Here is a 22,800-nt window from a genome sequence, read left to right on the forward strand (position 1 = left end):
CCGCGAGGACTCGGTGCCGGCAGCCGTCCCGGGGCGTCGCCGCGGTCGGCACCCCGTCCCTCCAGCCTGCCCGGGCTCCTCCAGGCGGGGACCCGCGGGGACACCAACCGGTTTTGTTAAACCACTAGCACCAGCGGTCTGCAAACTGCTGTTCGGTGGTGACCGCTGCGGTCGAGGCCGCGCGTGGGTCACGACCCGAGTGAGGGTGGAGCACGGGTCACAGGGCGCGGGCGGGGCCCGAACCTCAGCGCGGGGGCCGCGAGGCCCGGCCCCGGCCCCGCCCTCGCCCGCCCCTCCCGGGAGCCGCAGCACGAGGCGTCCCGCGGGGCGCGTCCAGGTGAGGGACGTGGGCGGGGCCTGGCTCGTGACTGGCAGGCGTGGGGCGGGACGCGCATGCGCCTTGGGCTCCGCTCGCTTCAGGCCTCTCGGAGAAGTCGGGCGGGCTCCCCGCGGCCTGGGCGGTGGCGGCGCCGGGGAGGGCGGGGCCGGGGCGGGGCGGCCGGGAGGCCGGGGCGGGGCTATGCTCGGCCCCGCGTCTCGCTCCCATGGCCGCCCCCGGCTCCCTGCGCTGCCCCCTCTCCCCCGGGCCGCGCCCCGGGGCCCCGCACTGACGGCCCATGGCGCCGCCCGCCGCCCGCCTCGCCTTGCTCTCCGCCGCCGCGCTCACACTGGCGGCCCGGCCCGCGCCCAGCCCCGGCCTCGGCCCCGGACCCGGTGAGTGTGCGATCCCCCCCCCCTTCCTCCCCGGCGCCTGCCCACGGTGGGGCCCGCTCCGGGGCCACCGCGGGACCTCCCGGGGCCGCCTCCCCAGACCTCGCCGCGACGCCCCGGCTCCGCCGGCGGGACCTAGCGCCCCTCGGCGACGCCCCCCCAGCCGGGCTCCCTCGGCGCCCCGGTGCCTCCCCGCACCCTCTTCGTCCAGCCCCTCGGCGACGCCCCGCGGTGGGGACGCCCTGGGTCTCAGATCCTGGGACCCGCCACCCAGGCCCCTCAGCGACGCCCCCAGGCCCGGGCGCCCCCCCCCGGCGCCCCGGCCCCTCCTGAGACCCCATCCCCGAGGTCCCGCACGACTCCGGGCGCTGCACGCCACACTCCCCTCCTCGGACCCCCGGCGACCCCCGCCCCGGGCCAGCACCCCGTCTCTGACCCTCACCGAGATGCTCTCCCGGCCCCTCTCTCTGCTGTCCCGCCGACACCGGGGTGCCCCGCGCAGGAGCGGGCGCGGAGGCGGCGCCCAGACCTTCTGCCCCGGTCCCCACTGCGCCCGCTTGGCCGGTCTGTGACTTGTGCCAGGCGAGCAGCGGAGTTGCCTCGTACCGGCAGGTCCGGGTCCTAGGACGACCCCCCGGTTTCCTATCCAGGACTCCCCTTCCTTCCCCCGGGGCCGCTTTGAAGTGCCCTAGGACTCAGGTGCTCCAGCAGCGCGGGAGTGGAAGAAAGGCTGGTGACTGGGAACTTGTACGAAGTTGAGGGTGTTCATCCTAAGTGTGCAGCGCCCACCCCTGAGGCCCGGGTGACCCCACACTTGTTAAACAGACGATCTGTTCCCGAGGCCAAGGCCAGGTCTTCCCCAGAGGGGACCCCGGCTCAGAATGGAAGCTGGGCTTTCTCCCCCAGCTTCCTCACACACCCTTTCTTGCTTGTAGGAGAATCCTTTCCAAGTTGAAGAGCGGGCGCGAGGGTGTTGCCTGGCCCGGTTACGCGTTTCTCGGCAGGTTGTTTGGGTGTTGAGAATAGACATTTGCGAAAGCAAGGGAAGGGAAGGGAAGGGTTCATTCCAGGCTGCTGGAGTAGGAAAACTGGCCTCTGGGTTTTCCACCCGACCTTGCAGACTGGGATGTCGCAAAGACAGGATTTTGCAGCTGAAAGGAAACAGAAGAGTTGTTTTGCGACTTGCCAGCCTGGATTGGAGAAAAAAGTTGAGATTGTGTTATCATGTGTTGTGTGACTTTGGCCATGCCTGCAGCTCTTTGAGCTGTAATTTTTACAGCTGGGCCATGACGATGATGATGAGTTGCTAAATCCTCTTGCTAGGTGTTGTGAAGATTAAATGATACACTGTAGGTAGCCACCCACATATAGAAGACAGGCAATAAACATACTTTAATAAGAGTTTTTATACCTCGTTTACCTGGGAATGCCATGAGCTCCCTGCTTGATGAATGGCTCCTTGTAAAAGACAAAGATGGGCTCTGGGTTTGAGGGTCTCCCCGGGACGCTAAGCCTGAGTTAGTGATTCTGGGTGATGATGGCTGCCTTCTCTAAGACTTGGATATTTTGATGGCTTCTACTGTTTGCAGTATGTGAGGAGTGAGGGAGGGACATTCAGAGAGCCAGGACATGTCAACATAACTGTAACCTAGTAACCCGTTGCTCCACTTTGCCATCTGTGTGTTCAGGATTTAATGTCCTCTATGGCAAAAGAGGCCTGAGTGGAAACAGACTGGTTCCCCTCTGAAAAGCACTAGGTGAACCAGCTCTCAGGATCCTTTGCTTGACTCGATCAAATACAGCAGCTCCTAGTAAGTTTAGACTGCAAATCTTAGTGTGATCTTATTTAACAGTCTCGGGAAAGGGCAGATAAATGATCATTGTGAACTGACTTGTGAGTAGTAAGTCGCCCAGGTTCTCAGTGCACAGCCTCACCAGCTTGGCTTCTTACCATCCTGGTTTATCAGTGCTTTGATAACTTTTCCTCTCCAGTTCCAGAAGCAATTTTAGAGATATACCACATGGTCTTCAGCATCACATCCTGTCAAGGGCCCCTCCTCCCTAGTTTTTTAAGTCCTTTCCAATAGAAAACACGTTTCACGCTGAGGACATACCAAGCTTGCCATTTCATATTTTGTGATACTATAATTTTCTCTAAAATTTTGTGGATGGAAAAAATTACTCCAATACTTAGATCTGCACAGTTTGGTAATATTTAAATTACTGGTGGTTTGCATTTTTGAATGCTGACTTTATAAAAAAACATTTAGCTCATTCCCCATCAATGCTATTTCTAATTACAGTGTGTAGACAACCTCAAATGATCTCCCATCTCTCCCTTCTTCCTTTGAGATCGTTTCTTATCCTTCACAACTGATGAGGAGGAAGATAGAGGCTATTGGAATCTAGACTATTCTCTCATTGTCCTTCTTAAACACCTCCTCTGGAATTTGTCCCTTTAGACAGTGGCATGTATTATCATAAAGCCTGAGTAAGCTTTACTCTGCATAGAGTCCTGAACCTCTTGGGGACTTCATTAGTGCTGATAGAACTGCTGTACACACCTGTGAAGGAGTGAAGCTGACCACCTTGCAAGTCAGCTATTTATATACTCTTGAATATTTTCAGAAACACCATTTGACCCTGCAGGAAAGAACTGTGATCCTTTTGTGAAAAGTTTTTTTGGCCTCTTAGACAAGTCATTTAAATTTTTGAGAGATGTAGTGTATCCATTGTGGATCTTAAAGAAGAAAGCATTGTACTTAGGCTCACTATTAACCAATAGCCAGTTGGCGTATACTCAGTATAGATATTATGAATTTACTTAGAGTTTAGTTAGCATGGATGCCCAAAAGCAATAGATGATTAAGATGAAACATATCACTTTAAGGAGCTTTCTTTTATCCAGATATTAGGTATTTTTGGTAATAGGCATTACACCATGTTTATATATATAATTTTTTTTTTTTTTGGTTGGTCATGGCTCTTGAACTCTGGGCCTGGGTGTAGTCCCTGAGCTTTTCACTCAAGACTACTGCTCTACCACTTGAGCCACAGCACCACTTCCAGTTTTGTGGTGGTTAAATGGATAAGAGTTTCACAGATGTTCCTGCCCAGGCTGGCTTTGAACTGCGATCCTCAGATCTCAGCCTCCTGAGTAGCTAGGATTACAGGCATGAGCCACTGGCACCAGGCTCGTGTGTGTGTGTGTGTGTGTGTGTGTGTGTGTGTGTGTGTGTGTATTTTTTTTAATTAATTAATTTTTTTGGTCGGTCATGGGGCTTGGGTGCTGTCCTTCACCAATTCAGCTCAAGGAGAGCGCTCTACTGCTTGACCCACGGTGCCATTTCTGGTTTTTCAAGTGGTTTATTGGAGATAAGAGTCTCACAGACTTTCCTGCCCGGGCTGGCTTTGAACCTTGATCCTCAGATCTCAGCCTCCTAAGTAGCGCCCGGCGCCCGGCTTCGTGTTTATATTTTTTGAGGCTGGAATGCTACCTAATCCTCTAGGCTAGGACAAAACAGTAAATAGCATGGGCTTTGTGGGCTGTATGTTGTCTTTGCTAAAGTTACTCAACTCTGAGTCTGTAGGGCAGAAGCAGCCAGAGACTAAATGAACAGCTGTGACTGTGTTTCAGTAAAACTTCATGAATATTGAACCATGAATTTCACATTATTTTTACATGTTACAATGTATTGTCCTTTGGAAGTTAAAAACATTTTAAACCCAGACTTACTTAAGGACTATACAGAAACTGGCAGCTTTGAGTCACAATCTTTACAAGACTCGTTTTAGGTCCATGTGTATTGATTTCTTTTCCTATTTGACTTTGGTGAATGGACGAATCTTTTACTGATCACTATTAACTAACTGTAAGATACATATGGGAGGGAGCCCGGCACAGTGGTGCACACCTGTAGTCCCAATTTTGGAGGTTGATGCAGGAGGGTATTTGAGGCTCAGGAGTCAGAGGCCAGCTTGAGTACTACAGCAAGACCCCATCCAGAGAGATCAGGAGAGGGAGGGAGAAAAGGAGAGGGGAAGGAAAGAAAATAAATATACATGGATAGCAGAATGCTGATGGCTCCCACCTGTCATCCTAGCTACTCAGGAGGCTGAGATCTGAGGATCACAGTTCAAAGCCAGCCAGGCAGGAAAGTCTGTGAAACTCTTATCTCCAATTAACCACCAAAAAACAAACAAAAACAAAAAACTGGAAGTAAAACTGGTCCAAGTGGTAGTGTTAATCTTAAGCCAAAAAAAGCTCAGGAATGGTGGCCAGGCCCTGAGTTCAAGCCCCAGGGCTTGCACACATACACACACACACACACAGAAAATATATGTTCACGACTGGGAAGGTTGAAACAAGTCCAGGAAGAAAAATCCATCTCTAATTAACTAGCTTCATACCAGACTGGAGACATGGCTCAAATGCTAGAGTGCCAGCCACAATTGGCATGAAAGCTGATTGACAGTATGAGGCTCTAAGTTCAAGCCCCAGTCCAAAAAAAAGAGAGAGGAATACATATGGGAGTAATGGTTAAAATGGCAAATTATGTATTTTACCATGATTAAAAAGAAGACACAATTAGGGGAAAGTTCCTGTGCTTGCATGTAGGTTTTTAATAAGACTTTAAAACATGCTTTAAAGGGGAATTCGGTGAAGTTTGGTGTGTGCTACATAAAGAAGACTGTGCCTGCCTTGGAACTGGCCTGGAGTTGGGTCAGCTCTGCCTGCAGATGCTGCTTGAAACAAATGGTTGAGAGATCTGTTTCTCAGAGGAAAGCCCAGGCAGCAGGTGGCATCAGACCTGAGACCTAGAAAAACAGCCAGCAAAAAAAAGAAAGAAAGAAAAAGAAACTATCACTTTCCTAACCAGTTAATTTCTATGGTTCAATCGTCATATTTAGAGTGGTCTTTACAAAACAACAGTGTGCTTAATAGAGCTGATTATTTTATTTTAATTAAAACAGCTTTTTAAAAAAACAAAATGAAACATTCAAAAATACCAAGCTGATTGTGTTTGTCCTGTGGAACAGTTCCTGCAGAACACTTGAGAGAGGCTAGGACTTTGCATCTGTAGCCTCTGTCTGCCTGTGGCTCCTGAGTGCAGACAACATAACGGGAGTTGCATGCACGTCTTAAAAACAGACTACCTACATGGCTTTGAGGTGAGGGCTGCTCAAGCCCCCTGCGCCACTTGGCAGGTTCCTCTGGCTGGCTACTGGCGTGCGGCCTTTGTGTGGGGCAGAAAGATGACTGACATTCCTTCCACATTCACTTTGACCTTGAGACTGCAGCTGGCACCCAGAAGTATCCATCTAGGAGGAACAGGCCGAGGTCACTCTATTTTTTCCTCTCTTTTGTCTCCGTTGTCTTCCTCTCAAGATGGAAGTCTTTTTTCTCCAGACCTCAGTGTGTCTGAGACACCCAAGTAACCACTCTATGGCATCTTGCCTTCTCCTCCTCCAATGAGATGTCTTCCTCACTTTTTCTATCCTCAGCTTGGAAGTTTAGAGAGGTGTGAACTAAGGTGCTCCACCACTGCCCAGACAGAGCTGCCCCTTTCTCTCCCACTTTTGCAACAGGACCCTCTGTGGCTGCTCCTCTGCTGGGCCCAGCTTCCAGTTTTCCCAGCCACGGATTTAATCCTTGGCAAGTAGCCAATGCATTAAAACTTTTATTGTTCAATTTACCAGAAGGGCGGGGCCCTGCTTCTAGTGGGCTGAGGAGGCTGCTGTGGCTTCTAAACCGAGTGTCACACCACATTAGCAACTGCAGGCTTTGAGGGCTGGATTTCCTTCAGTTTGGTTAGGTTGTTGGTTAGAACCAGAACAGTATACTCACACTCAATGTTTTAAAGCTAGGAAATAGTAAAAACGGCGTAGGCAGCTTCTGAAGATGAGTCACTGTGGTCATCGCTATAGGCGCTGACTGATTCTGCCTGGTGTCTTTCTGAACTCCAAGCAGATCCAATAAAATAGCTGGGCAGTTTCCTTGGTGTCCTAAAGCCCCATGACAATATGGTGGCCAGAGTTCTCTTCTAGAGCAGCAGGGATGGCTAACCAATCCCAGCACAGTATGTAAATGACTTCTAGAGCGGTAGGAAAGGTTGACCAATCATGACTCAGTATGTAAATTAGTTGCTGCTGTTCAATCTATAAAAATTCATCTTCAAAGAAAATTATTGGGCTGGCAAAAATATTTTTAATAATGACCACAGAAGCCATATTTGTTTTTCTTTGATGTTCTTCTGAAGACTCTTCTGGTTCTAATCAGATCATTCCCACATAAAATACAGTGGAAATCTACAATAATAAAATCCCTATTCCTATGTCTATGGGGAAATAAACAGGATGAAAACTGTCTTTTTAAGGGGCTTTCCCCTCGCCCTTCCCCAGACTCAAAGCCTCTATTACTGGTGGGTGTTTTGGCATCAGTTAAGGGCCTTCAATCCTTCCCTCCCTCCATGTTTTGCTCTTTCATTAAAGTGTTTCTGTTGTCTAATTATATCCTTTCAATCAAATTAGAGACTGCAGCATCTGGTGAGGGCCTAACTGCTGCCATCTGCACTTGGTATATACAGGCCTTTTCAGCTGAGAACCGCTCAACTTCCAAATGGCAGAAAGACTTGGAAAAAGTTTTAGTTGGAGGGGAGGTTAACTTAAAAGGAGCGTCTTCAAAGGCTGGGTGCATGATGTGTGCACACCCATGCCAAACTCTAGTGATTGCTCACCAGTCATTCTTTTCCGGCACTCCTGGTGACAGGGACTCTGACTGTCTTAGCTGAAAGGGTGAGGTGAGGCCAGGGGCCAGGCGTAGCGCTGCTCCCTGTTGGTTTTAGAAGGGCCCCCGCGGCCAAGCTGAAAATTTCTCCCTTGAGAACAGTCTTTGGTTGTGTGACCACTGGTTAATGGATGTGACACTTTCTGTTCATTTGACCATTTCTTCTAACTCAGTGATTTCCACCGGAGGTGGTTTTGCCTTGGGGAAACATTGCACAATACTCAGAGGCATTGTTGACTGCCCCAAAGCGGGCAGTGCTGTCAGCTGCCTGTCAGGTAGAAATCTGGGTTGCTGCTAAACACCTAGTATGTACAAGGCACCCCAACACCAGAGAATTTTCTATCTAAATGGCGAAGAGCTGAGCCTCGGAAACCTGTCCTCATTGTCCTATTGTCTCTCCTTTCACTAGGGCCTAGGAGCAATCACTTCTGACAACAGCTTTTTTTCCACTCTTAAGAAAGTAGATTCTGAGCCGGGTGCCGATGGCTCACGCCTGTAATCCTAGCTACTCAGTAGGCTGAGATCTGAGGATCGAGGTTCAAAGCCAGCCCGGGCAGGAAAGATTGTGAGACTCCTATCTCCAATAAACCACTAGAAAACCGGAAGTGGCGCTGTGGCTCAAGTGGTAGAGCGCTCGCCTTGAGCTGAAGAGCTGAGGGACAGCGCCCAGGCCCAGAGTTCAAGCCCCATGACCGACAAAAAAAAAAAGAAAGTAGATTCTGGGCTGGGAAGGTGACTCAGGACTCAGTGGTAGAGTGCTTGCCTTGCATACCTGAGGCCCTGGGTTCGATTCCTCAGCACCACATAAGCAAAAAGAAAAAAGCCAGAAGTGGCGCTGTGGCTCAAGTGGTAGAGTGCTAGCCTTGAGTAAAAGAAGCTCAGGGACTGTGCCCAGGCCCTGAGTTCAAGCCCCAGGGCTGGAAGAAAAAGAAAAGAAAAGGAAAAGAAAGGAGAAAGGAAGGAAGGAAAGAAGGAAGGAAGGTTTGTTTCACATCTGCAATCCTAGCTACTCAGGAGGCTGAGAGGCTGAGGATTGTAGTTCAAAGCCAGACAGGCAGAAAAGTCTTGAGAGACTCTTTTTTTTTTTTTTTAGAGACTCTTATTTCCAGTTAATCATCAGTAGGTAGAGGTGTGGCTGAAGTGGTATAGCACCAGCCTTGAGCAGAAAAAGCCAAGTGAAGCCAGGCTCTTGAATTCAAGCCCTAGTTTATGCACAAAACAAATGAACAAAAAAATGTGGATTCTTAGGGCTGAGGGCATGGCGCAAGTGGTAAAATGCTTGCTTTGTAAGACTATGAATTCAAAATCCCATTCTGTGAGAAAGGGAGAGGGAAAGGGAAAAGGGGGGGGGGAGAGAAGAGGGAAAAGAGAGAGAAAGAGAAAGAGAGAGAGAAGAACAGTTGTTGGACACAGTGTCTCGCTCCTGTAAGCCTAGAATTTGGGAGACTGAGGCAAGAGGATAACAAGTCCCAGACCAGCCTGGGCTGCATAGACACTGTCAAGAAAAAAAAATACATTCTTCATTTTGCACATCTAAGCCCCTTTCGCATTTCTGTAGCATAGACCTAGATGGAGCAGAGAGGTTTGTGTTTCACTGTCTTTCTGAGTTGATTGCCAGACTAGAGGATGCTTAATAAAATTTGAGTTTCAGGTAAACATCAACTATCTTTGGGGGGGGGGGGGCGGGGTCAGTTGTGGGGCTTGAACTCAGGGCCTGGGCACTGTCCCTGAGCTCTTTTGCTCAAGGCTAGCACTCTGCCACTTTGAGCCACAGCACCACTTCCGGTTTTTGGGTAGTTAATTGGAAATGAGTCTCATGGACTTTCCTGCCCAAGCTGGATTTGAACTTTGATCCTCAGATCTCAGCCTCCAAAGTAGCTAGGATTACAGGCATGAGCCACCAGTGCCCAGCTACCAAATAACTTTTTAGTGTCTTTTTATCTGCTGACTCTGGCAAGACCCATGAAACCCTACCTGGAACTTTAAAACTTGGACAACCAAAATGATTCAGCTGGCTAAGGATGGCAGCATTGGCAGTTCCTATCTGCTCATAAGTTCTTCTTCTGCCCTAAACCGTCTCTCTGGCCAGAACTTCTGAAGCCTGTTTCTTAAGTCAGAATTTTACATTGGCACCAGGGAGTAAGTGCTTATCAGATGCCTACTGTGTGCCACATCGCTCACTAGGACACAGCCTGTGCCAGATCACAGACACCCACAGTGTTATTGCCTCCAGATTCACTTTGAGGATGTTGCCTAGCTGGCAGTCAGCTCCCCACTGGGGAACTCTGCCATTATCAGCTAAAGGAAATACAAAACCCCAGAGTCTGGCTTCCACCAAGCCTTGGCTACCCTCCAGGGCTCCATTATCTGGGAATCTTCTGGACATCTGACATCAAAAATAGTTTATAGCTGGGCACTAGTGGCTCACACCTGTAATCCTAGCCACTCAGGAGGCTGAGATCTGAGGATTGTGATTCAAAGCCAGGCCGGGCAAGAAAGTCAGTGAGACTCTTATCTCCAATAAACTAATCAGAAAAAAAAAAAAAAAGCCAGAAGTGGCACTGTGGCTCAAGTGATAGAGTGCTAGCCTTGAACACAAAGAGGCTCAACAGTGCCCAGGCCCTGAGCTCAAGCCCCAGAACTGGCAAAAAAAAAAAAAAAAAAGTTTATAGGCGATTCTGATTCAACTGGTCCAGGAACTAGATTCTATCAGTTTGTTTCATCTCCTTTTTTAGATTGATTGAGAGTATTAGACACTATGAAATAGCATTGTTCAAGCAGTATTGAGGTAAGGTGTAGATTTGAGCCAGGTGTCTACTGCTTATATCAAACTCAGCATTTAAAAATGTATGTGCATGGGGCTGGGAAGGTGGCTCAGTGGTAGAGCGCTTGCCTTGCATACATGAGGCCCTGGGTTCGATTCCTCAGCACCACATAAGCAAAAAGAAAAAAAGCCGGAAGTGGCGCTGAGGCTCAAGTGATAGAGTGCTAGCCTTGAGCTGAAGAGCTGAGGGACAGCACCCAGGCCCAGAGTTCAGGCCCCATGACCGGACCCCCCAAAAAAATGTATGTGCATTAGAAAAGTGTTTTCCTCATTACAAGTGGCCTTACTATGGAAGAGTATTTGCTTAGAATGCAGGAAGCCCTGGGGTTGATCTTCAGCACTACAGAAAAAGGGTTGCTGAGGGTGTACTGGAATTAGAGTGAATGTTAGAGTGTCTGTCCAGCATGGGCAGACTCAATCTATAGTGCTGGAAGAAAAAGAAGAAGGTAAGGAGCTGGAGAAACTCATAGGCTGTCAGGAGCAGAGCAATTGCGGTTCAAGGTGATCAAGTCCTCTAAGACTTATGGCAGCGAGTACTGGTACTGGACCACTTGTGTTAGAGCTATAGGAGTATGGGGCTACTTGTTGTAGGCCCAGCCTTGCAATCATTCATTTACTTCTTTTTTTTTTTTTCTGGTGGGACTTGAACTCATGGCCTAGGTGCTGTCCCTGAGGTTTTTTGCTCAAGGCCTGCACTCTACCACTTTGAGCCATAGCTCTTCTGGTGGTTCATTGGAGATAAGAGTCTCAAGGACTTTCCTACTGTCTTTGAACCTTGATCCTCAGATCTCAGTCTCTTGGGTAGCTAGGATTACAGGCATGAGCCACCAGAACCCAGCTTAATTTGTTTTTTGTCTTTTTGTTGCTTTTAGAATTGACTTAGAATAACCTGATGTATTGTCCATCCAAAAGCTAGGCTTGGAGCTTTAAAATACCACATGCTTTCCATTTCCTTATGTGAAGGCTTTTGACTCCAAGATTGAGGAGGCTATACATAATAATACGTACACGGAATGGATAAACACCTGGTTCAAATCTACACCTTGCCTCACCTTTAACTTCAAAAATCCCATTTTGTACTAACACTCTAATTCAGACTAAAAAGAGATCAAACTGATGTATTCCATACCTGAAGTACATTCATTCGCACCCCTGCATTCTGTCAGTAGAATGTTCTGTCGTACCTGCTTCACATTAGCAAGTATGATAGACTATGTTCTGTTGGCACAGGCAATACAATTTCTCAAGATTCTTGGGTTAATTAACACAATGCTTTTTTTTTGTTTTTTAGAGTTCTGCTGAGCCAGTGACTTCTCACTATCTGACTTTATTTTCAACAGAAGCTTGATTAAATCTCTGTGTATATTTTATATAATTAGATGCTGATAAATTAGTAGTCTTTTTTCTCCCCTTTCTCTGTTGAAAATGATCAGGGTTGGGGGTGTAGCTCAGTGGTAGAGAATATACTTAGCATGTGTGAAGCCCTGGGTTCAGGCCCTAGCACACAGACACACGCACAACACATACAGCACAACACAACAAAACACCCAACTATCTTTATATGTATTCATAATATCCTAAATGATAAGTAGAAATTCCTTCAACACTACTGTATCTTCCCGGCAGCTATTCCTGGCAAATGCACATGTGTTTCACAGTGACATCCCTGTTTTGTTTTCCAGTGGGCCCTGCCTGGGTAGGAGAGGAGGGAATTCAAGATGAGAGCCAGATGGAGCAGTGTAGCAAGCTCGGCGGCGTCCTGGCATTCTGGGTCTTCTCTGCCTCAACAACTATTTGGATTTTTGGGTGTTTTTTTTTTTTTTTTTTAAACTTTTATTTAACAAACAATAAGGCCCCGAGTCTCCCATTTCCTGCATGGAAACCAGGAAGTGTTTCTCTCTCTTTCTCCCAGCTTTAACCTTGTTATACTAAAATAAATCCTTGCTAACACTTTCAAACAATAATTTAAGACCCCCACTATGAAGTGTTTTTGTGATTCTTCTGAATTTAGACCGCCACTCCTATGCTTACTGGAGGTTCAGTTTTTCTTAGTCTTTTAAACAATTCAATAGTGTGTGTGTGTGTGTGTGTGTGTGTGTGTGTGTGTAAGGGGTTCCAGGGCTTGAACTCAGGCCCTTGCACTCTCAATCTTTTCCTGCCTGAGCTCAGATTGAACTGCAATCCTCAGATGTCAGCCTCTTGAGTAGCTAGGATTACAGATGTGAGCCACTGGTGCCCAGCTTTTTGTTACTGTTTTTAAGGACACTGTTTCCTTAAATGAAGAGGAAGATCTAAAGGGTATTTTAATGGAAAGCTACTGATGCTTAAAAAAGAAATTACTGTGATTATTTATGTGGTAATTCTACTTTGGGAAAAAGTATAGCTTGTTCTATGGTTATTTTGTACAGTTAATACATAATCCAGGAACTTAATATGTGAATATCTTGATTTTAGATGGTTGGAGTCATGGATGATTGAGTTTATGGTTCTTGAGAAGAAGTTAAAGGTAGTTATTACAAAACAATAAACAGGACCTGCTTTTAAGATATCCTTTAATTTTTTTCTTACGGGAAATTTAAAACATACAAAAATAGGGCAGTATAAAGAAATTGCATGTCTCTGTCTCCTGGGCTTCACGGTTACCAACCAGAGCCAATGTTACTTCAACCTTAGCCCCTTGCTCACACCCCGTTGGGCCACTTTGTGACAAATGTCAGAAACTGTCTCATCTGTAAAAAATTTTATTACATAGCTGTAAATGGCAAAGATTCCTTTTAAAACCAGTAATAAGTGTTGGTGTTGCACAGAGCAAATTTAATAATCCCTTACTATTGTTAAATATCCAGTCAGTGCTAAAATGTCCTGTGTCTAATCAGTGTTTTTTTTCCTCCCTCTCTTCTTCCTCTCTCTCTCTCTCTCTCCCTCCCTCCCTCCCTCCTTCTCTCCCTCCCTCCCTCCCTCCCTTCCTTCCTTCCTTCCTTCCTTCTTTCTTGAGGGGATCTTGATATGTAGCCAGGCTTTCTTCTAATTGCAGATTGTCCTGCCTTACCTCCCAAGTGCTGGGATCATAGGTGGGCACTGCCTTATTCAGCTTCCCTCTGTGGAGACAGTCTCATGAACTCCTCTGCCCAGGTTGGCCTAGAACTGCACTCTCTCAGTCTACCCTCCCACATAGCTTGGAATGACAGGTGTGCACTCCTGTGCCTAGCTACAGTTTCAGAAGGGGTTTGGAGAATTTTTCTAACTAGACTGGCTTCAAATCAATCCTCTTGACCTCAGCCTCTTAGTTAGGATTACAAGTGGGAGCCATTGGCTCCAGCTCAATTTTAACCATAGAATTTTAACTTCCATCAGCCATAGAATTCTTCTATTAGAGAAGCATGTACAATTAGAGAATTTTAAGCCTAGAAGAGATTTTTAGCCATCAACCCTTCTCATTCACATAACCCTCAACTTTTTTTTTTTTTTTTTGGGGGGGGAGGTCCGTCGTGGGGCTTGAACTCTAGGCCTGAGTGCTTTCCCTCAGCTCTTCAGCTCAAGGCTAACGCTCTACCACTTGAGTCACACTGCTACTTCCAGCCTTTGCTGTTTTATGTGGTGCTGAGGAATTGAACCCAGGGCCTCATGCATGCTAGGCAAGCACTCTACCACTGAGCCACCTTCCCAGCCCCAACCCTCAGCTTTTTATGTTAAATCATATAATTTTAGCTGTTTAGAGCAAAGGTACGCTAAGACCATATGGGTCAAATGCTCTCATTTCACAGAGGAAGAAACTGAGGGGAAAACCATGGCCCCAATTAGTGGGGGTTTGCTGAGCCATGCAGCTGTCAGCTCCTTATCGTGGGTCATTTATCTGTAATCCCAGCAATTCTTCAATTAAGCATTAGGTGGGCAGAGGGCTCCCGTCCACCACCAAACTGTCCTCTTTCCATGTGATGGTGTGATCACAGAATTTCATGGGAGTGAGCTGCTGTGAAAGGCTGGAGAGTGTCCAGCCGTGGCTTACTGACCTTGGGTGGGAGAAGATTGGGAACTCTCAGGATCACTTGCTTCTTTACCACAAGGCTGCTCCTAACTGAAACAAGCATCCTTTATCCAGGAACATAGTTTGCAAGGTGTGCCTATAACCCCCACGTCTAGCAAACCTATTTATGCTTCCTTCATAGCCAGAAAGTTCAAGAGAGGAAGAGTAAGGTGAGATCCTACTGTCCCCTTTGATGGAATGTCCCAAGACCAAAAAGACCTCCACATGTTGAATAATAATGTTGGCTTACAGTTTTGCCATGGTAACATTTATGGGATGTTCCTTTATGAAGAACACTCACTACTTTGAGATCTGCAACACCACTGTTCTCAAAACTTCATGTGCATGTGACCACAGGATAAACTTGGAGGCCTTGGGAACAAAGATGCGGGCTTTTCCTCCTTCCCTTTGTATTCTCATTAGTGAGTTACTGGAAGCTTGGAGTTCCTACCCAAAGACCTGTTATAGTTTTAAACATTAAGTGTGTGTGTGTGTCCCTGATGGTCCTAGGGCACTGTTCCTGAGCTCTTTTGCTCAAGGCTAGCACTCTATCACTTTGAGCCACAGCTCCACTTCTGGTTTTCTGATTGACCTGGTTTTTCTGGTTTTCTCTTTCTTGCCTAGACTGACTTTGAATCACAATCCTTAGATCTCAGCCTCCTGAATAGCTAGGATTACAGGCATGAGCCATTGTCACCCAGTGGAACTTTTCTTAATTTATAATTTTTTCTAACTTATTTTTATGAAGTATTGAATTCTGTAATTCAAGATGTATTTTACCATAGTTGCAGCTGAAATTTTGATGAATAAAAACTCCATTGTATATTTTTCTTGCCTCTTATCCATTGGCTATTAGAATTCAAACTATATACATATATAGTTTGTATATATATATATAGAGAGAGAGAGAGAGAGTAGACTGATAACTTTAAACAAAATCACAGCAGGATGATGTGCCCACCTACTCCTATGACAGTGCCATTTTTTTGGGTGAGGTCATGGGGCTTGAACTCAGGGTCTGCGCATTGTCCCTGAGCTGCTGCTGCTGCTGCTTTTTTTTTTGAGGGGGGGAGTTGTGGGACTTGAACTCTGGACCTGGGCCCTGTCCCTGAGCTCTTTAGCTCTACCACTTGGGCAGCAGCACCACTTGCAGTTTTCTGGTGGTTATTTGGAGATAAGTCTCACAGACTTTCCTGCCCTGGCTGGCTTTGAACTGCAATCCTCAGATCTCAGCCTCCTAAGTAGTTAGGATTACAGGCATGAGCCACCGGTGCCTGGCCTTGAGCTGCTTTTGCTCAAGGCTAGTCCTCTACCACTTGAGCCACTACTCCAGTTCCAGCTTTTTTGGTAGTTTAGTGGAGATAAGATTCTCCGAGAGACTTTCCTGTCCAGGCTGGCTTTAAACTGTGATCCTCAGATTTCAGCCTCCTGAGTAGGATTACAGAGCCATCAGTGTCCAGCTGACAGTAACTTTGATAGTACTTATTTTTATGGACCAAGACAAATTATATTATCATGATGGTAATCGTATTTTCAAACTTATAGTAAAGTTTGAGTATGTTTATACCTGTATACATAATATTCTTGGCACACAAGTTTCGAGGCACACACCTACTATGTGCCTCCCCCAGTATTCTTGCACATCCTCCAATCCTTCCACCTGCTCTGAGCTACGGATAACTGAAGGAAGAGGTGACTCAACTTGGTAGAGTGCTGGCCTTGAGCTAAAGCACCCAGGCCTAGAGTTCAAGCCCCACCACCAACACCACCACCAACAAAAAGTTACAGGTAACTGAAGGCCCCCATTTGCAAGTGAAGAAACTGAAGCTTAACTTTAAACAAGAAAGCCAAGGCCTGACTCTAGCACGCCCAGCACGTGTTGTCCATACTGAGTCACTTTGTTAGCAGACATTTTCCTGATAGTAAGTACTGGCTGAGGGCGGGGAAGGTGGCTCAGTGGTAGAGCGCTTGCCTTGCATGCATGAGGCCCTGGGTTCGATTCCTCAGCACCACATAAGCAAAAAGAAAAAAGCCAGAAGTGGAGCTGTGGCTCAAGTGGTAGAGCGCTATCCTTGAGCTGAAGAGCTGAGGGACAGCGCCCAGGCCCAGAGTTCAGGCCCCACAATCAGAGAAAAAAGAAAAAAAAAGTACTGGCTGAGAAGTGTTTTTCTCCTACCTTCTCAAGCATGGGGGGGGGTCCAAGTGTCCTCTGTGTCCTCTGGATTCTCCTCCATCCCAGCCTCCCGAAGCCTTGGCAACCTCTCTGTCCATAGTTTTATCAAAGGTATCCCAAGCTGGCGCTGGTGGCTCACACCTGTAATCCTAGCTACTCAGGAGGCTGAGATCTGAGGATCGTGGTTCAAAGCCAGCCCAGGCAGGAAAGTCCGTGAGACTCTTACCTCCAATAAACCACTAGAAAACCGGAAGTGGTGCTGTGGCTCAAGCAGTAGAGTGCTTACCTTGAGCTGAAGAGTGCAGAGACAGTGCCCAGGCCCAGAGTTCAAGCCCCACCACCGACCAAAACAAAACAAAACAAAAGGTATCCCAAATTTAACCCACACAGAACCAAACTCTTCAATCCACATCCAAACACAGCATCCTCCCTCAGCCCCCTCTGCTGGCCTGCTTGTTCAGCCTCTTCCTCTCTCAGCCCAACAAATGCTTTTGGTTTTACCTTCAAAATACATGGAGTGCTAAGGGTGTAGCTTGTGGAAGAGCATGCACTTAGCATGTGCAAGGCCCTGGGTTCTATCCTAAGTAGGGGAAAGAAGGAAGGAAGGAAGAGGAAGGAGGGAGGAAGAAATGAAGGAGGGGAGAGAGGGAGGGAGAGGGGGGAGGGAGGAAGGAAGGAAGGAAGGAAGGAAGGAAGGAAGGAAGGAAGGAAGGAAGGAAGGAAGAGAAGGTATCTTGGCACCCACAGCTGACAGTGCAAGTCAGCCTTCCTCTGCAGTAACAACCCTCCAACTGGTCTCAATGCCAAGTTGTCAGGCTCTTTTTCCTAGGTTTTATTGTTGTTGGTGGTGGTGGTAGTTGTGGTGGTCATGGGGCTTGAACTCAAGGCTGGGGGCTGTCCCTGAGCTCTTTTGCTCAAGGCTAGTACTCTATCATTTTGAGCCACAGTTCCACTTTTGGTTTTCTGGTGTTTAATTGGAGATAAGTGTCTCATGGATTTTTTTCCTACCCTGACTGGCTTTGAACCATAATCTTCAGATCTCAGTTCCTGAGTAGCTAGAATTACAGGTGTGAGCCACTAGCACCTGATTTTTAAAAAAATTGATAGTGGGGTTTGAACTCACACTTGCTTGGTTGATGCTCTACTACTTGAGCCATACTTCCAGCTCAGCTTTTTGCTGGTTATTTTTAGAGATCGAGTCTTTTGGAGTTTTCTGCCAAAGCTAGCCTTGAGCCAGCTTTCTGAGTAGCTAGGATTACAAACTTGTTATTTGATTGGTTTATCATGTGTTTGTATCCTCTGTTAGCTTGTGAGCTCCATGAATACAGGGTCTTTACTAGCCATTGAAGTCCTGGACACATTATAAGTACAGAACAAATATTTTTCAAATGAATTAATGAGTAATATACCAGACATTAGTTCTATTGCCTTCACTCATTCTTTGGCATTGAATATATAAATACACAAGTGGTGTGGGAATTTTTTTCAGCCCCTCCTTACTTATCTAGCCAAAATTATGTCAGATCCAAAGCAGTAAAGAAATAAAAGAAAAATGTGAGGGCGTGTACTTATTATCTAGCACACACCCCGAGGCCCTGATGAAATCAAGATGGGCAGATAACTCTAAATCCCAAATACGAAACTTTTTTTTTTCTTGCCTTTCCTCACAGTTTAGATGGCAAATCTAAATTTATTTTTATTTATTAAAAAATAAAAAAGTAATTATTAAAATTTAGTATACTGCCTCTGTTTCCCTGGCATAACTGTGAATCTGAGAGAAAGAGACTGAAACAATTAAGCACGCCCTGTCTCATCCCTGTGTAGGTGACATCTCAGACCCATGGGTGAGGGCTGTCTCCGTGGATGGATGGCTGCCATTCTTTTTTTTTTTTTTTGGGGGGGGGGTCTGGTCGTGGGGCCTGAACTCTGGGCCTGGGCGCTGTCCCTCAGCTCTTCAGCTCAAGGCTAGCGCTCTACCACTTGAGCCACAGCGCCACTTCCAGCTTTTTTCTTTTTGCTTATGTGGTGCTAAGGAATCGAACCCATGCCCTCAGGCATGCAAGGCAAGCGCTCTACCACTGAGCCACCTTCCCAGCCCTGGCTGCCATTCTTTTGAATTACAAATCAAGTCATCTGAGTCCTTGGGAATGGGTCCCACTGGTTGTTGTGTATTGTTAAGACTATTCATTAGAGCCTATTTTAGGGCTGGGATGTGGCTTAGTGGAAGAGTGCTTGCCTAGCATGCATGAAGCCCTGGGTTCAATTCCTCAGTACCACATACACAGAAAAAGCCAGAAGTGGCTCAAGTGGCAAAAGATGCTCAAGAACAGTGCCCAGGCCCTGAGTTCAAGCCCAGGACTGACAAAAGAAAGGAAGGAAAGAAGGAAGGAAGGAAGGAAGGAAAGGTATTTTAATGACTCCTGTATCCCTTTTTACCACTTTTTTTGGCTATGGGGCTTGAACCCAGGGCCTGGGCACTGTCCCTAAGCTCTTTTTGCTGAAGGCTAATGCTGCACTACTTTTTTTTTTTTTTTGTCCGGTCGTGAGGCCTGAACTCTGGGCCTGTGCGCTGTCCCTCAGCTCTTCAGCTCAAGGCTAGCACTCTACCACTTGAGCCACAGTGCCACTTCCGGCTTTTTCTTATGTGGTGCTGAGGAATCAAACCCAGGGCCTCAGGCATGCAAGGCAAGCGCTCTACCACTGAGCCACCTTCCCAGCCCGATACTGCACTACTTTGAGCCACAGCGCACTTCTGGTTTTCTGGTAGTTAATTGGAGGTAAGAGTCTCATAGACTTTCCTGCCCGGACTGGCTTTGAACTGTGATCCTCAGATCTCAGCCTCCTGAATAGCTAGGATTACAGATGTGAGCCACTGGTGCCTGGCCTCACTATTTTTTTTTTTTTTTTTTTTTGGGCCCGGTCATGGGGCCTGAACTCTGGGCTTGGGCGCTGTCCCTCAGCTCTTCAGCTCAAGGCTAGCGCTCTACCACTTGAGCCACAGCGCCACTTCCGGCTTTTTTCTTTTTGCTTATGTGGTGCTGAGGAATCGAACCCAGGGCCTCAGGCATGCAAGGCAAGCGCTCTACCACTGAGCCACCTTCCCAGCCCCTGGCCTCACTATTTTTTAAAAAAGAATTTATTTTTTTATTGTGTGTTTTAAAAGTATACAATGTGATATGTTGCTGGACAAGATCAGATAGGCAATGAAGATGTATTCGCACATAACCATGAAAATTCTAGCAGCTGGCAAAGGTTGGTGTGATGTTCTTAGACTCATCTAGTCTTGTGACTCCTAAACCTCATTCTGTAATAGAATTACCTGGATAGCATTTTAGAAGTACAGGTGTTGGGACAAAGATTTAGTGTGGCACATACCCTCACATATATTCTCTCTCTTCCTTTCTCTTTCTTTTTCTCTCTCTGTATCTCTGTCTCAGAGAGCAAATACAGATGTCTCAGTTTTCGTGGAGTCTTGGGTCCAGGATGCCGAGGATACTCAAGTCCCTGTATAAAATGGCATACTATTTGCATATAATGCACATATCCTTCCATATTGTCTAAGGCATCTCTAGATTACTTAAAATACCTACAGTATAAATGCTGTGTAAATAGTTGTGTGTTATACTGTATTGCTTAGAGGCTGAGGACAAAGAAATAATGTCTTCACATGTTCAACAGAGACCCTTTTTTCTGGATTTTTTTTTTTATTTGTAGCTGGTTGCATTCGGAGACTGAGGATCCTTCAGGAACAGAGGCTTGGGCATGCATTCCTAGGGAAGATGAGAACTATAAAGCAAGCACGTAAAGGGCAGGAAAAGAGCTATGGAGATGGTGGGAGGTTTTCGGAGGAAGTGGCAAGGAGGTTAACCTTGCCATTGCAGGTCATACTCTGCTGCAGCAGTGTTAGGGGACGAAGAGTTCCAGTAGGAAATAGTGTGGCAGTGGTCTCAGAATTCACGCCTGTAATCCTAGCTACTCAGGAGGATGGGATCTGAGGATCAAGGTTTGAAGTTAACTTGAGCAAAAAAGTCTGTGAGACTCGAATCTCCAATTAACTGCCCCAAAAAGCCAGAAATGGAGGTGTTGCTCAAGTGGTAGAGCACCAGCCTTGAGCACAAAGCTCAGGGACAGTGCCCAGGCCCTCAGTTCAAGCCCTAGAATTGGTACACACAAAAACGTGCAGATTATTGTGGCTCTGGCCCACAGTGAGCGACTAAGAAAGAACTGGGTGCTGTGGAAGATGGGAAATGGCTGTGGGGCATGTGGGTTTTGATATGAGGGCTTTCCTTCTCCTGGATCTTTGTGTTCTGTGTGGTAGAATGGATTATAGTCTTTTTTTTTTTCCTTTTGTCGGTCATGGGGCCTTAACTCTGGGCCTGGGCGCTGTCTCTCAGCTCTTCAGCTCAGGCTAGCATTCTACCACTTGAGCCACAGCGCCACTTCCGGCTTTTTCTGCTTATGTGGTGCTGAGGCATGGAACCTAGAGCCTCATGCATGCAAGGCAAGCACTCTACCACTGAGCCACTTTCCCAGCCAGTAGAATGAATTACAGAACAGCGGGGGAAGCTATGAGGCCTGAACTGTTCCTTGGTGATAAGCAGCACTAAACAGGGACATGTAAGAACACCAGTGGAGCTGAGACATGTTGTTTTGTTTTTGTGAGGGGGCTGGTAAGGAAAACAGGATGGGGAATGGTGGGCTAATCCAGTCATAATACTCAATGAACATATGTAAAAATAGAAATAGGTAACTTGAGGGGATGGGTGAATCAGAGAGAGATGAGGGAAGAATTGTAGAAGGAGTGACACTGATCAAGATGCACTGTACTCATAAATTGGCCTGTTGAATTGAAGCCCCTTTGCACAACTACCTAAAGATATTTAATAAATTAAGCCAATGGACTTGATGAAGAGTAAGACCTGGGGCGGGGTAGGGGGGAAGCAGGTTGGGAAATTAAGGATGAGCCTCAGGGCTTCTGCCAGTGTGGGATGTGACCAGGTGTCCAGCCTCCTCTTGCATAGAATGGCTTGTGTTAAGGGTCCTTTTTACTGGGGTTGGTGGTGAATTGGCATTGGTAAAGCTTTTAGCTTGGCACACAGTAAAACACAGTGTAAATATTAGAACTGATGTGCATGATGGTTATTCATCCAAGGTCGCACAGCTGGCCAGCAGAATGTCCAGGACAAGAAGCCAAGACTGAGCCTCTTGGTTTAAAGCATGTCATGCTTTGCTGAGCTGCCTCCTTCAATTACCCTTGAACTTTTTTTTTTTAATTTACGTAGACTCTTGGTCAAGTATTATGTTGTTATGGTAGATGGTGAGTCGTACTTATTGTAACATATGTGGTACCGAACATGAGAAACTGCTGGGTTTTTCATAGACCCTAGAATTCCAGATTCTTTTGGCTGTCCATAAGACAGTGCCATTCCCGATGAAACATGGGGCCGGGCCGATGGAGGAAGGAGGTGCTAGAAGAGAGATGTTCTGAGTAGTTTTTAAATATTAAATATTAAAAGAAATCATGCTGGTGTCATCCACAAGCTTAGTAGCCTAGAGCATTCACTCTTCAACAAGAAATGGCGTTGAGAGTCCTTAACTCTGGAAGTCACAGGTCACTGCAAGCCAGGGGAAGGAGGGAAAACAGGCTAGGAACAGACTGTCAGGTTCTAGTGCTACATCTTGAAGAAGTGTTTGAAGTGCTTCTCTCTGTCAATTTCAACTAAGCTAATTTTTTAAAATAGTCTTTGTACTGTGCCTTTCTCATGAACCTCTGTGCGTTTAATGTTTGCAAGATGTTGGGGGAAGCCTGTCGGCCTCAGTCTCCATCCCCCTGAATCTGAGAAGCAGATTTTTTTTTTTTTTTACAAGCACCAGATTGCACCTGCAAGGATTTGTCCTTTTATGAAATGGGACCTGTGACCATTTGCAAGTACATCCTGTTAGAAAAGAGTTTCAGAAAGAGGTGAGGGAACAGACCACCCTAGCCTTCTCCCTCGGGAGGGCGTCCTGTTTTGTTGCACCTCTATCTCAGACAGCGTGGGGGAAGACTGTTCCTCATTACCAGGGAATGTGAGTCACTCCCAGATTTGTGTGATTGGGATTCCAAAGCACTGCTGTATCCGATGGTCTTATTAAATCCAAGTGTCAGTGCAGCCTTTCAGACTGTAGGGGAGAGCTCAGTTACAGCTGGTGACCTGGTTCTAGTTACCACACAGAGATGCTGGCGAGAGCAGTGACCCCCTCCGAGTACCCAGAATTCAACACACAGGGCTGGTAGCAAC

General features: G+C 46.8%; 1 protein-coding gene across 3 annotated transcripts in view; it reads left to right on the forward strand.

Moving 5' to 3' along the window:
• The first annotated feature begins 617 nt into the window (after positions 1-617).
• The window catches only part of Kremen1 (kringle containing transmembrane protein 1), a 66,050-nt gene continuing 43,867 nt past the window's right edge, over positions 618-22,800 (forward strand). For all 3 annotated transcript variants that reach the window (XM_042667683.1, XM_042667682.1, XM_042667684.1), the window contains exon 1: positions 618-714. In XM_042667683.1, the coding sequence (XP_042523617.1) occupies positions 618-714 (97 nt within the window). The remainder of the gene's footprint in view (positions 715-22,800) is intronic.

This window comes from Dipodomys spectabilis, unplaced genomic scaffold (assembly GCF_019054845.1).
Source record: "Dipodomys spectabilis isolate Male_0828 unplaced genomic scaffold, ASM1905484v1 ptg000416l, whole genome shotgun sequence".
In the NCBI taxonomy this organism is placed as follows: Eukaryota; Metazoa; Chordata; class Mammalia; order Rodentia; family Heteromyidae; genus Dipodomys; species Dipodomys spectabilis.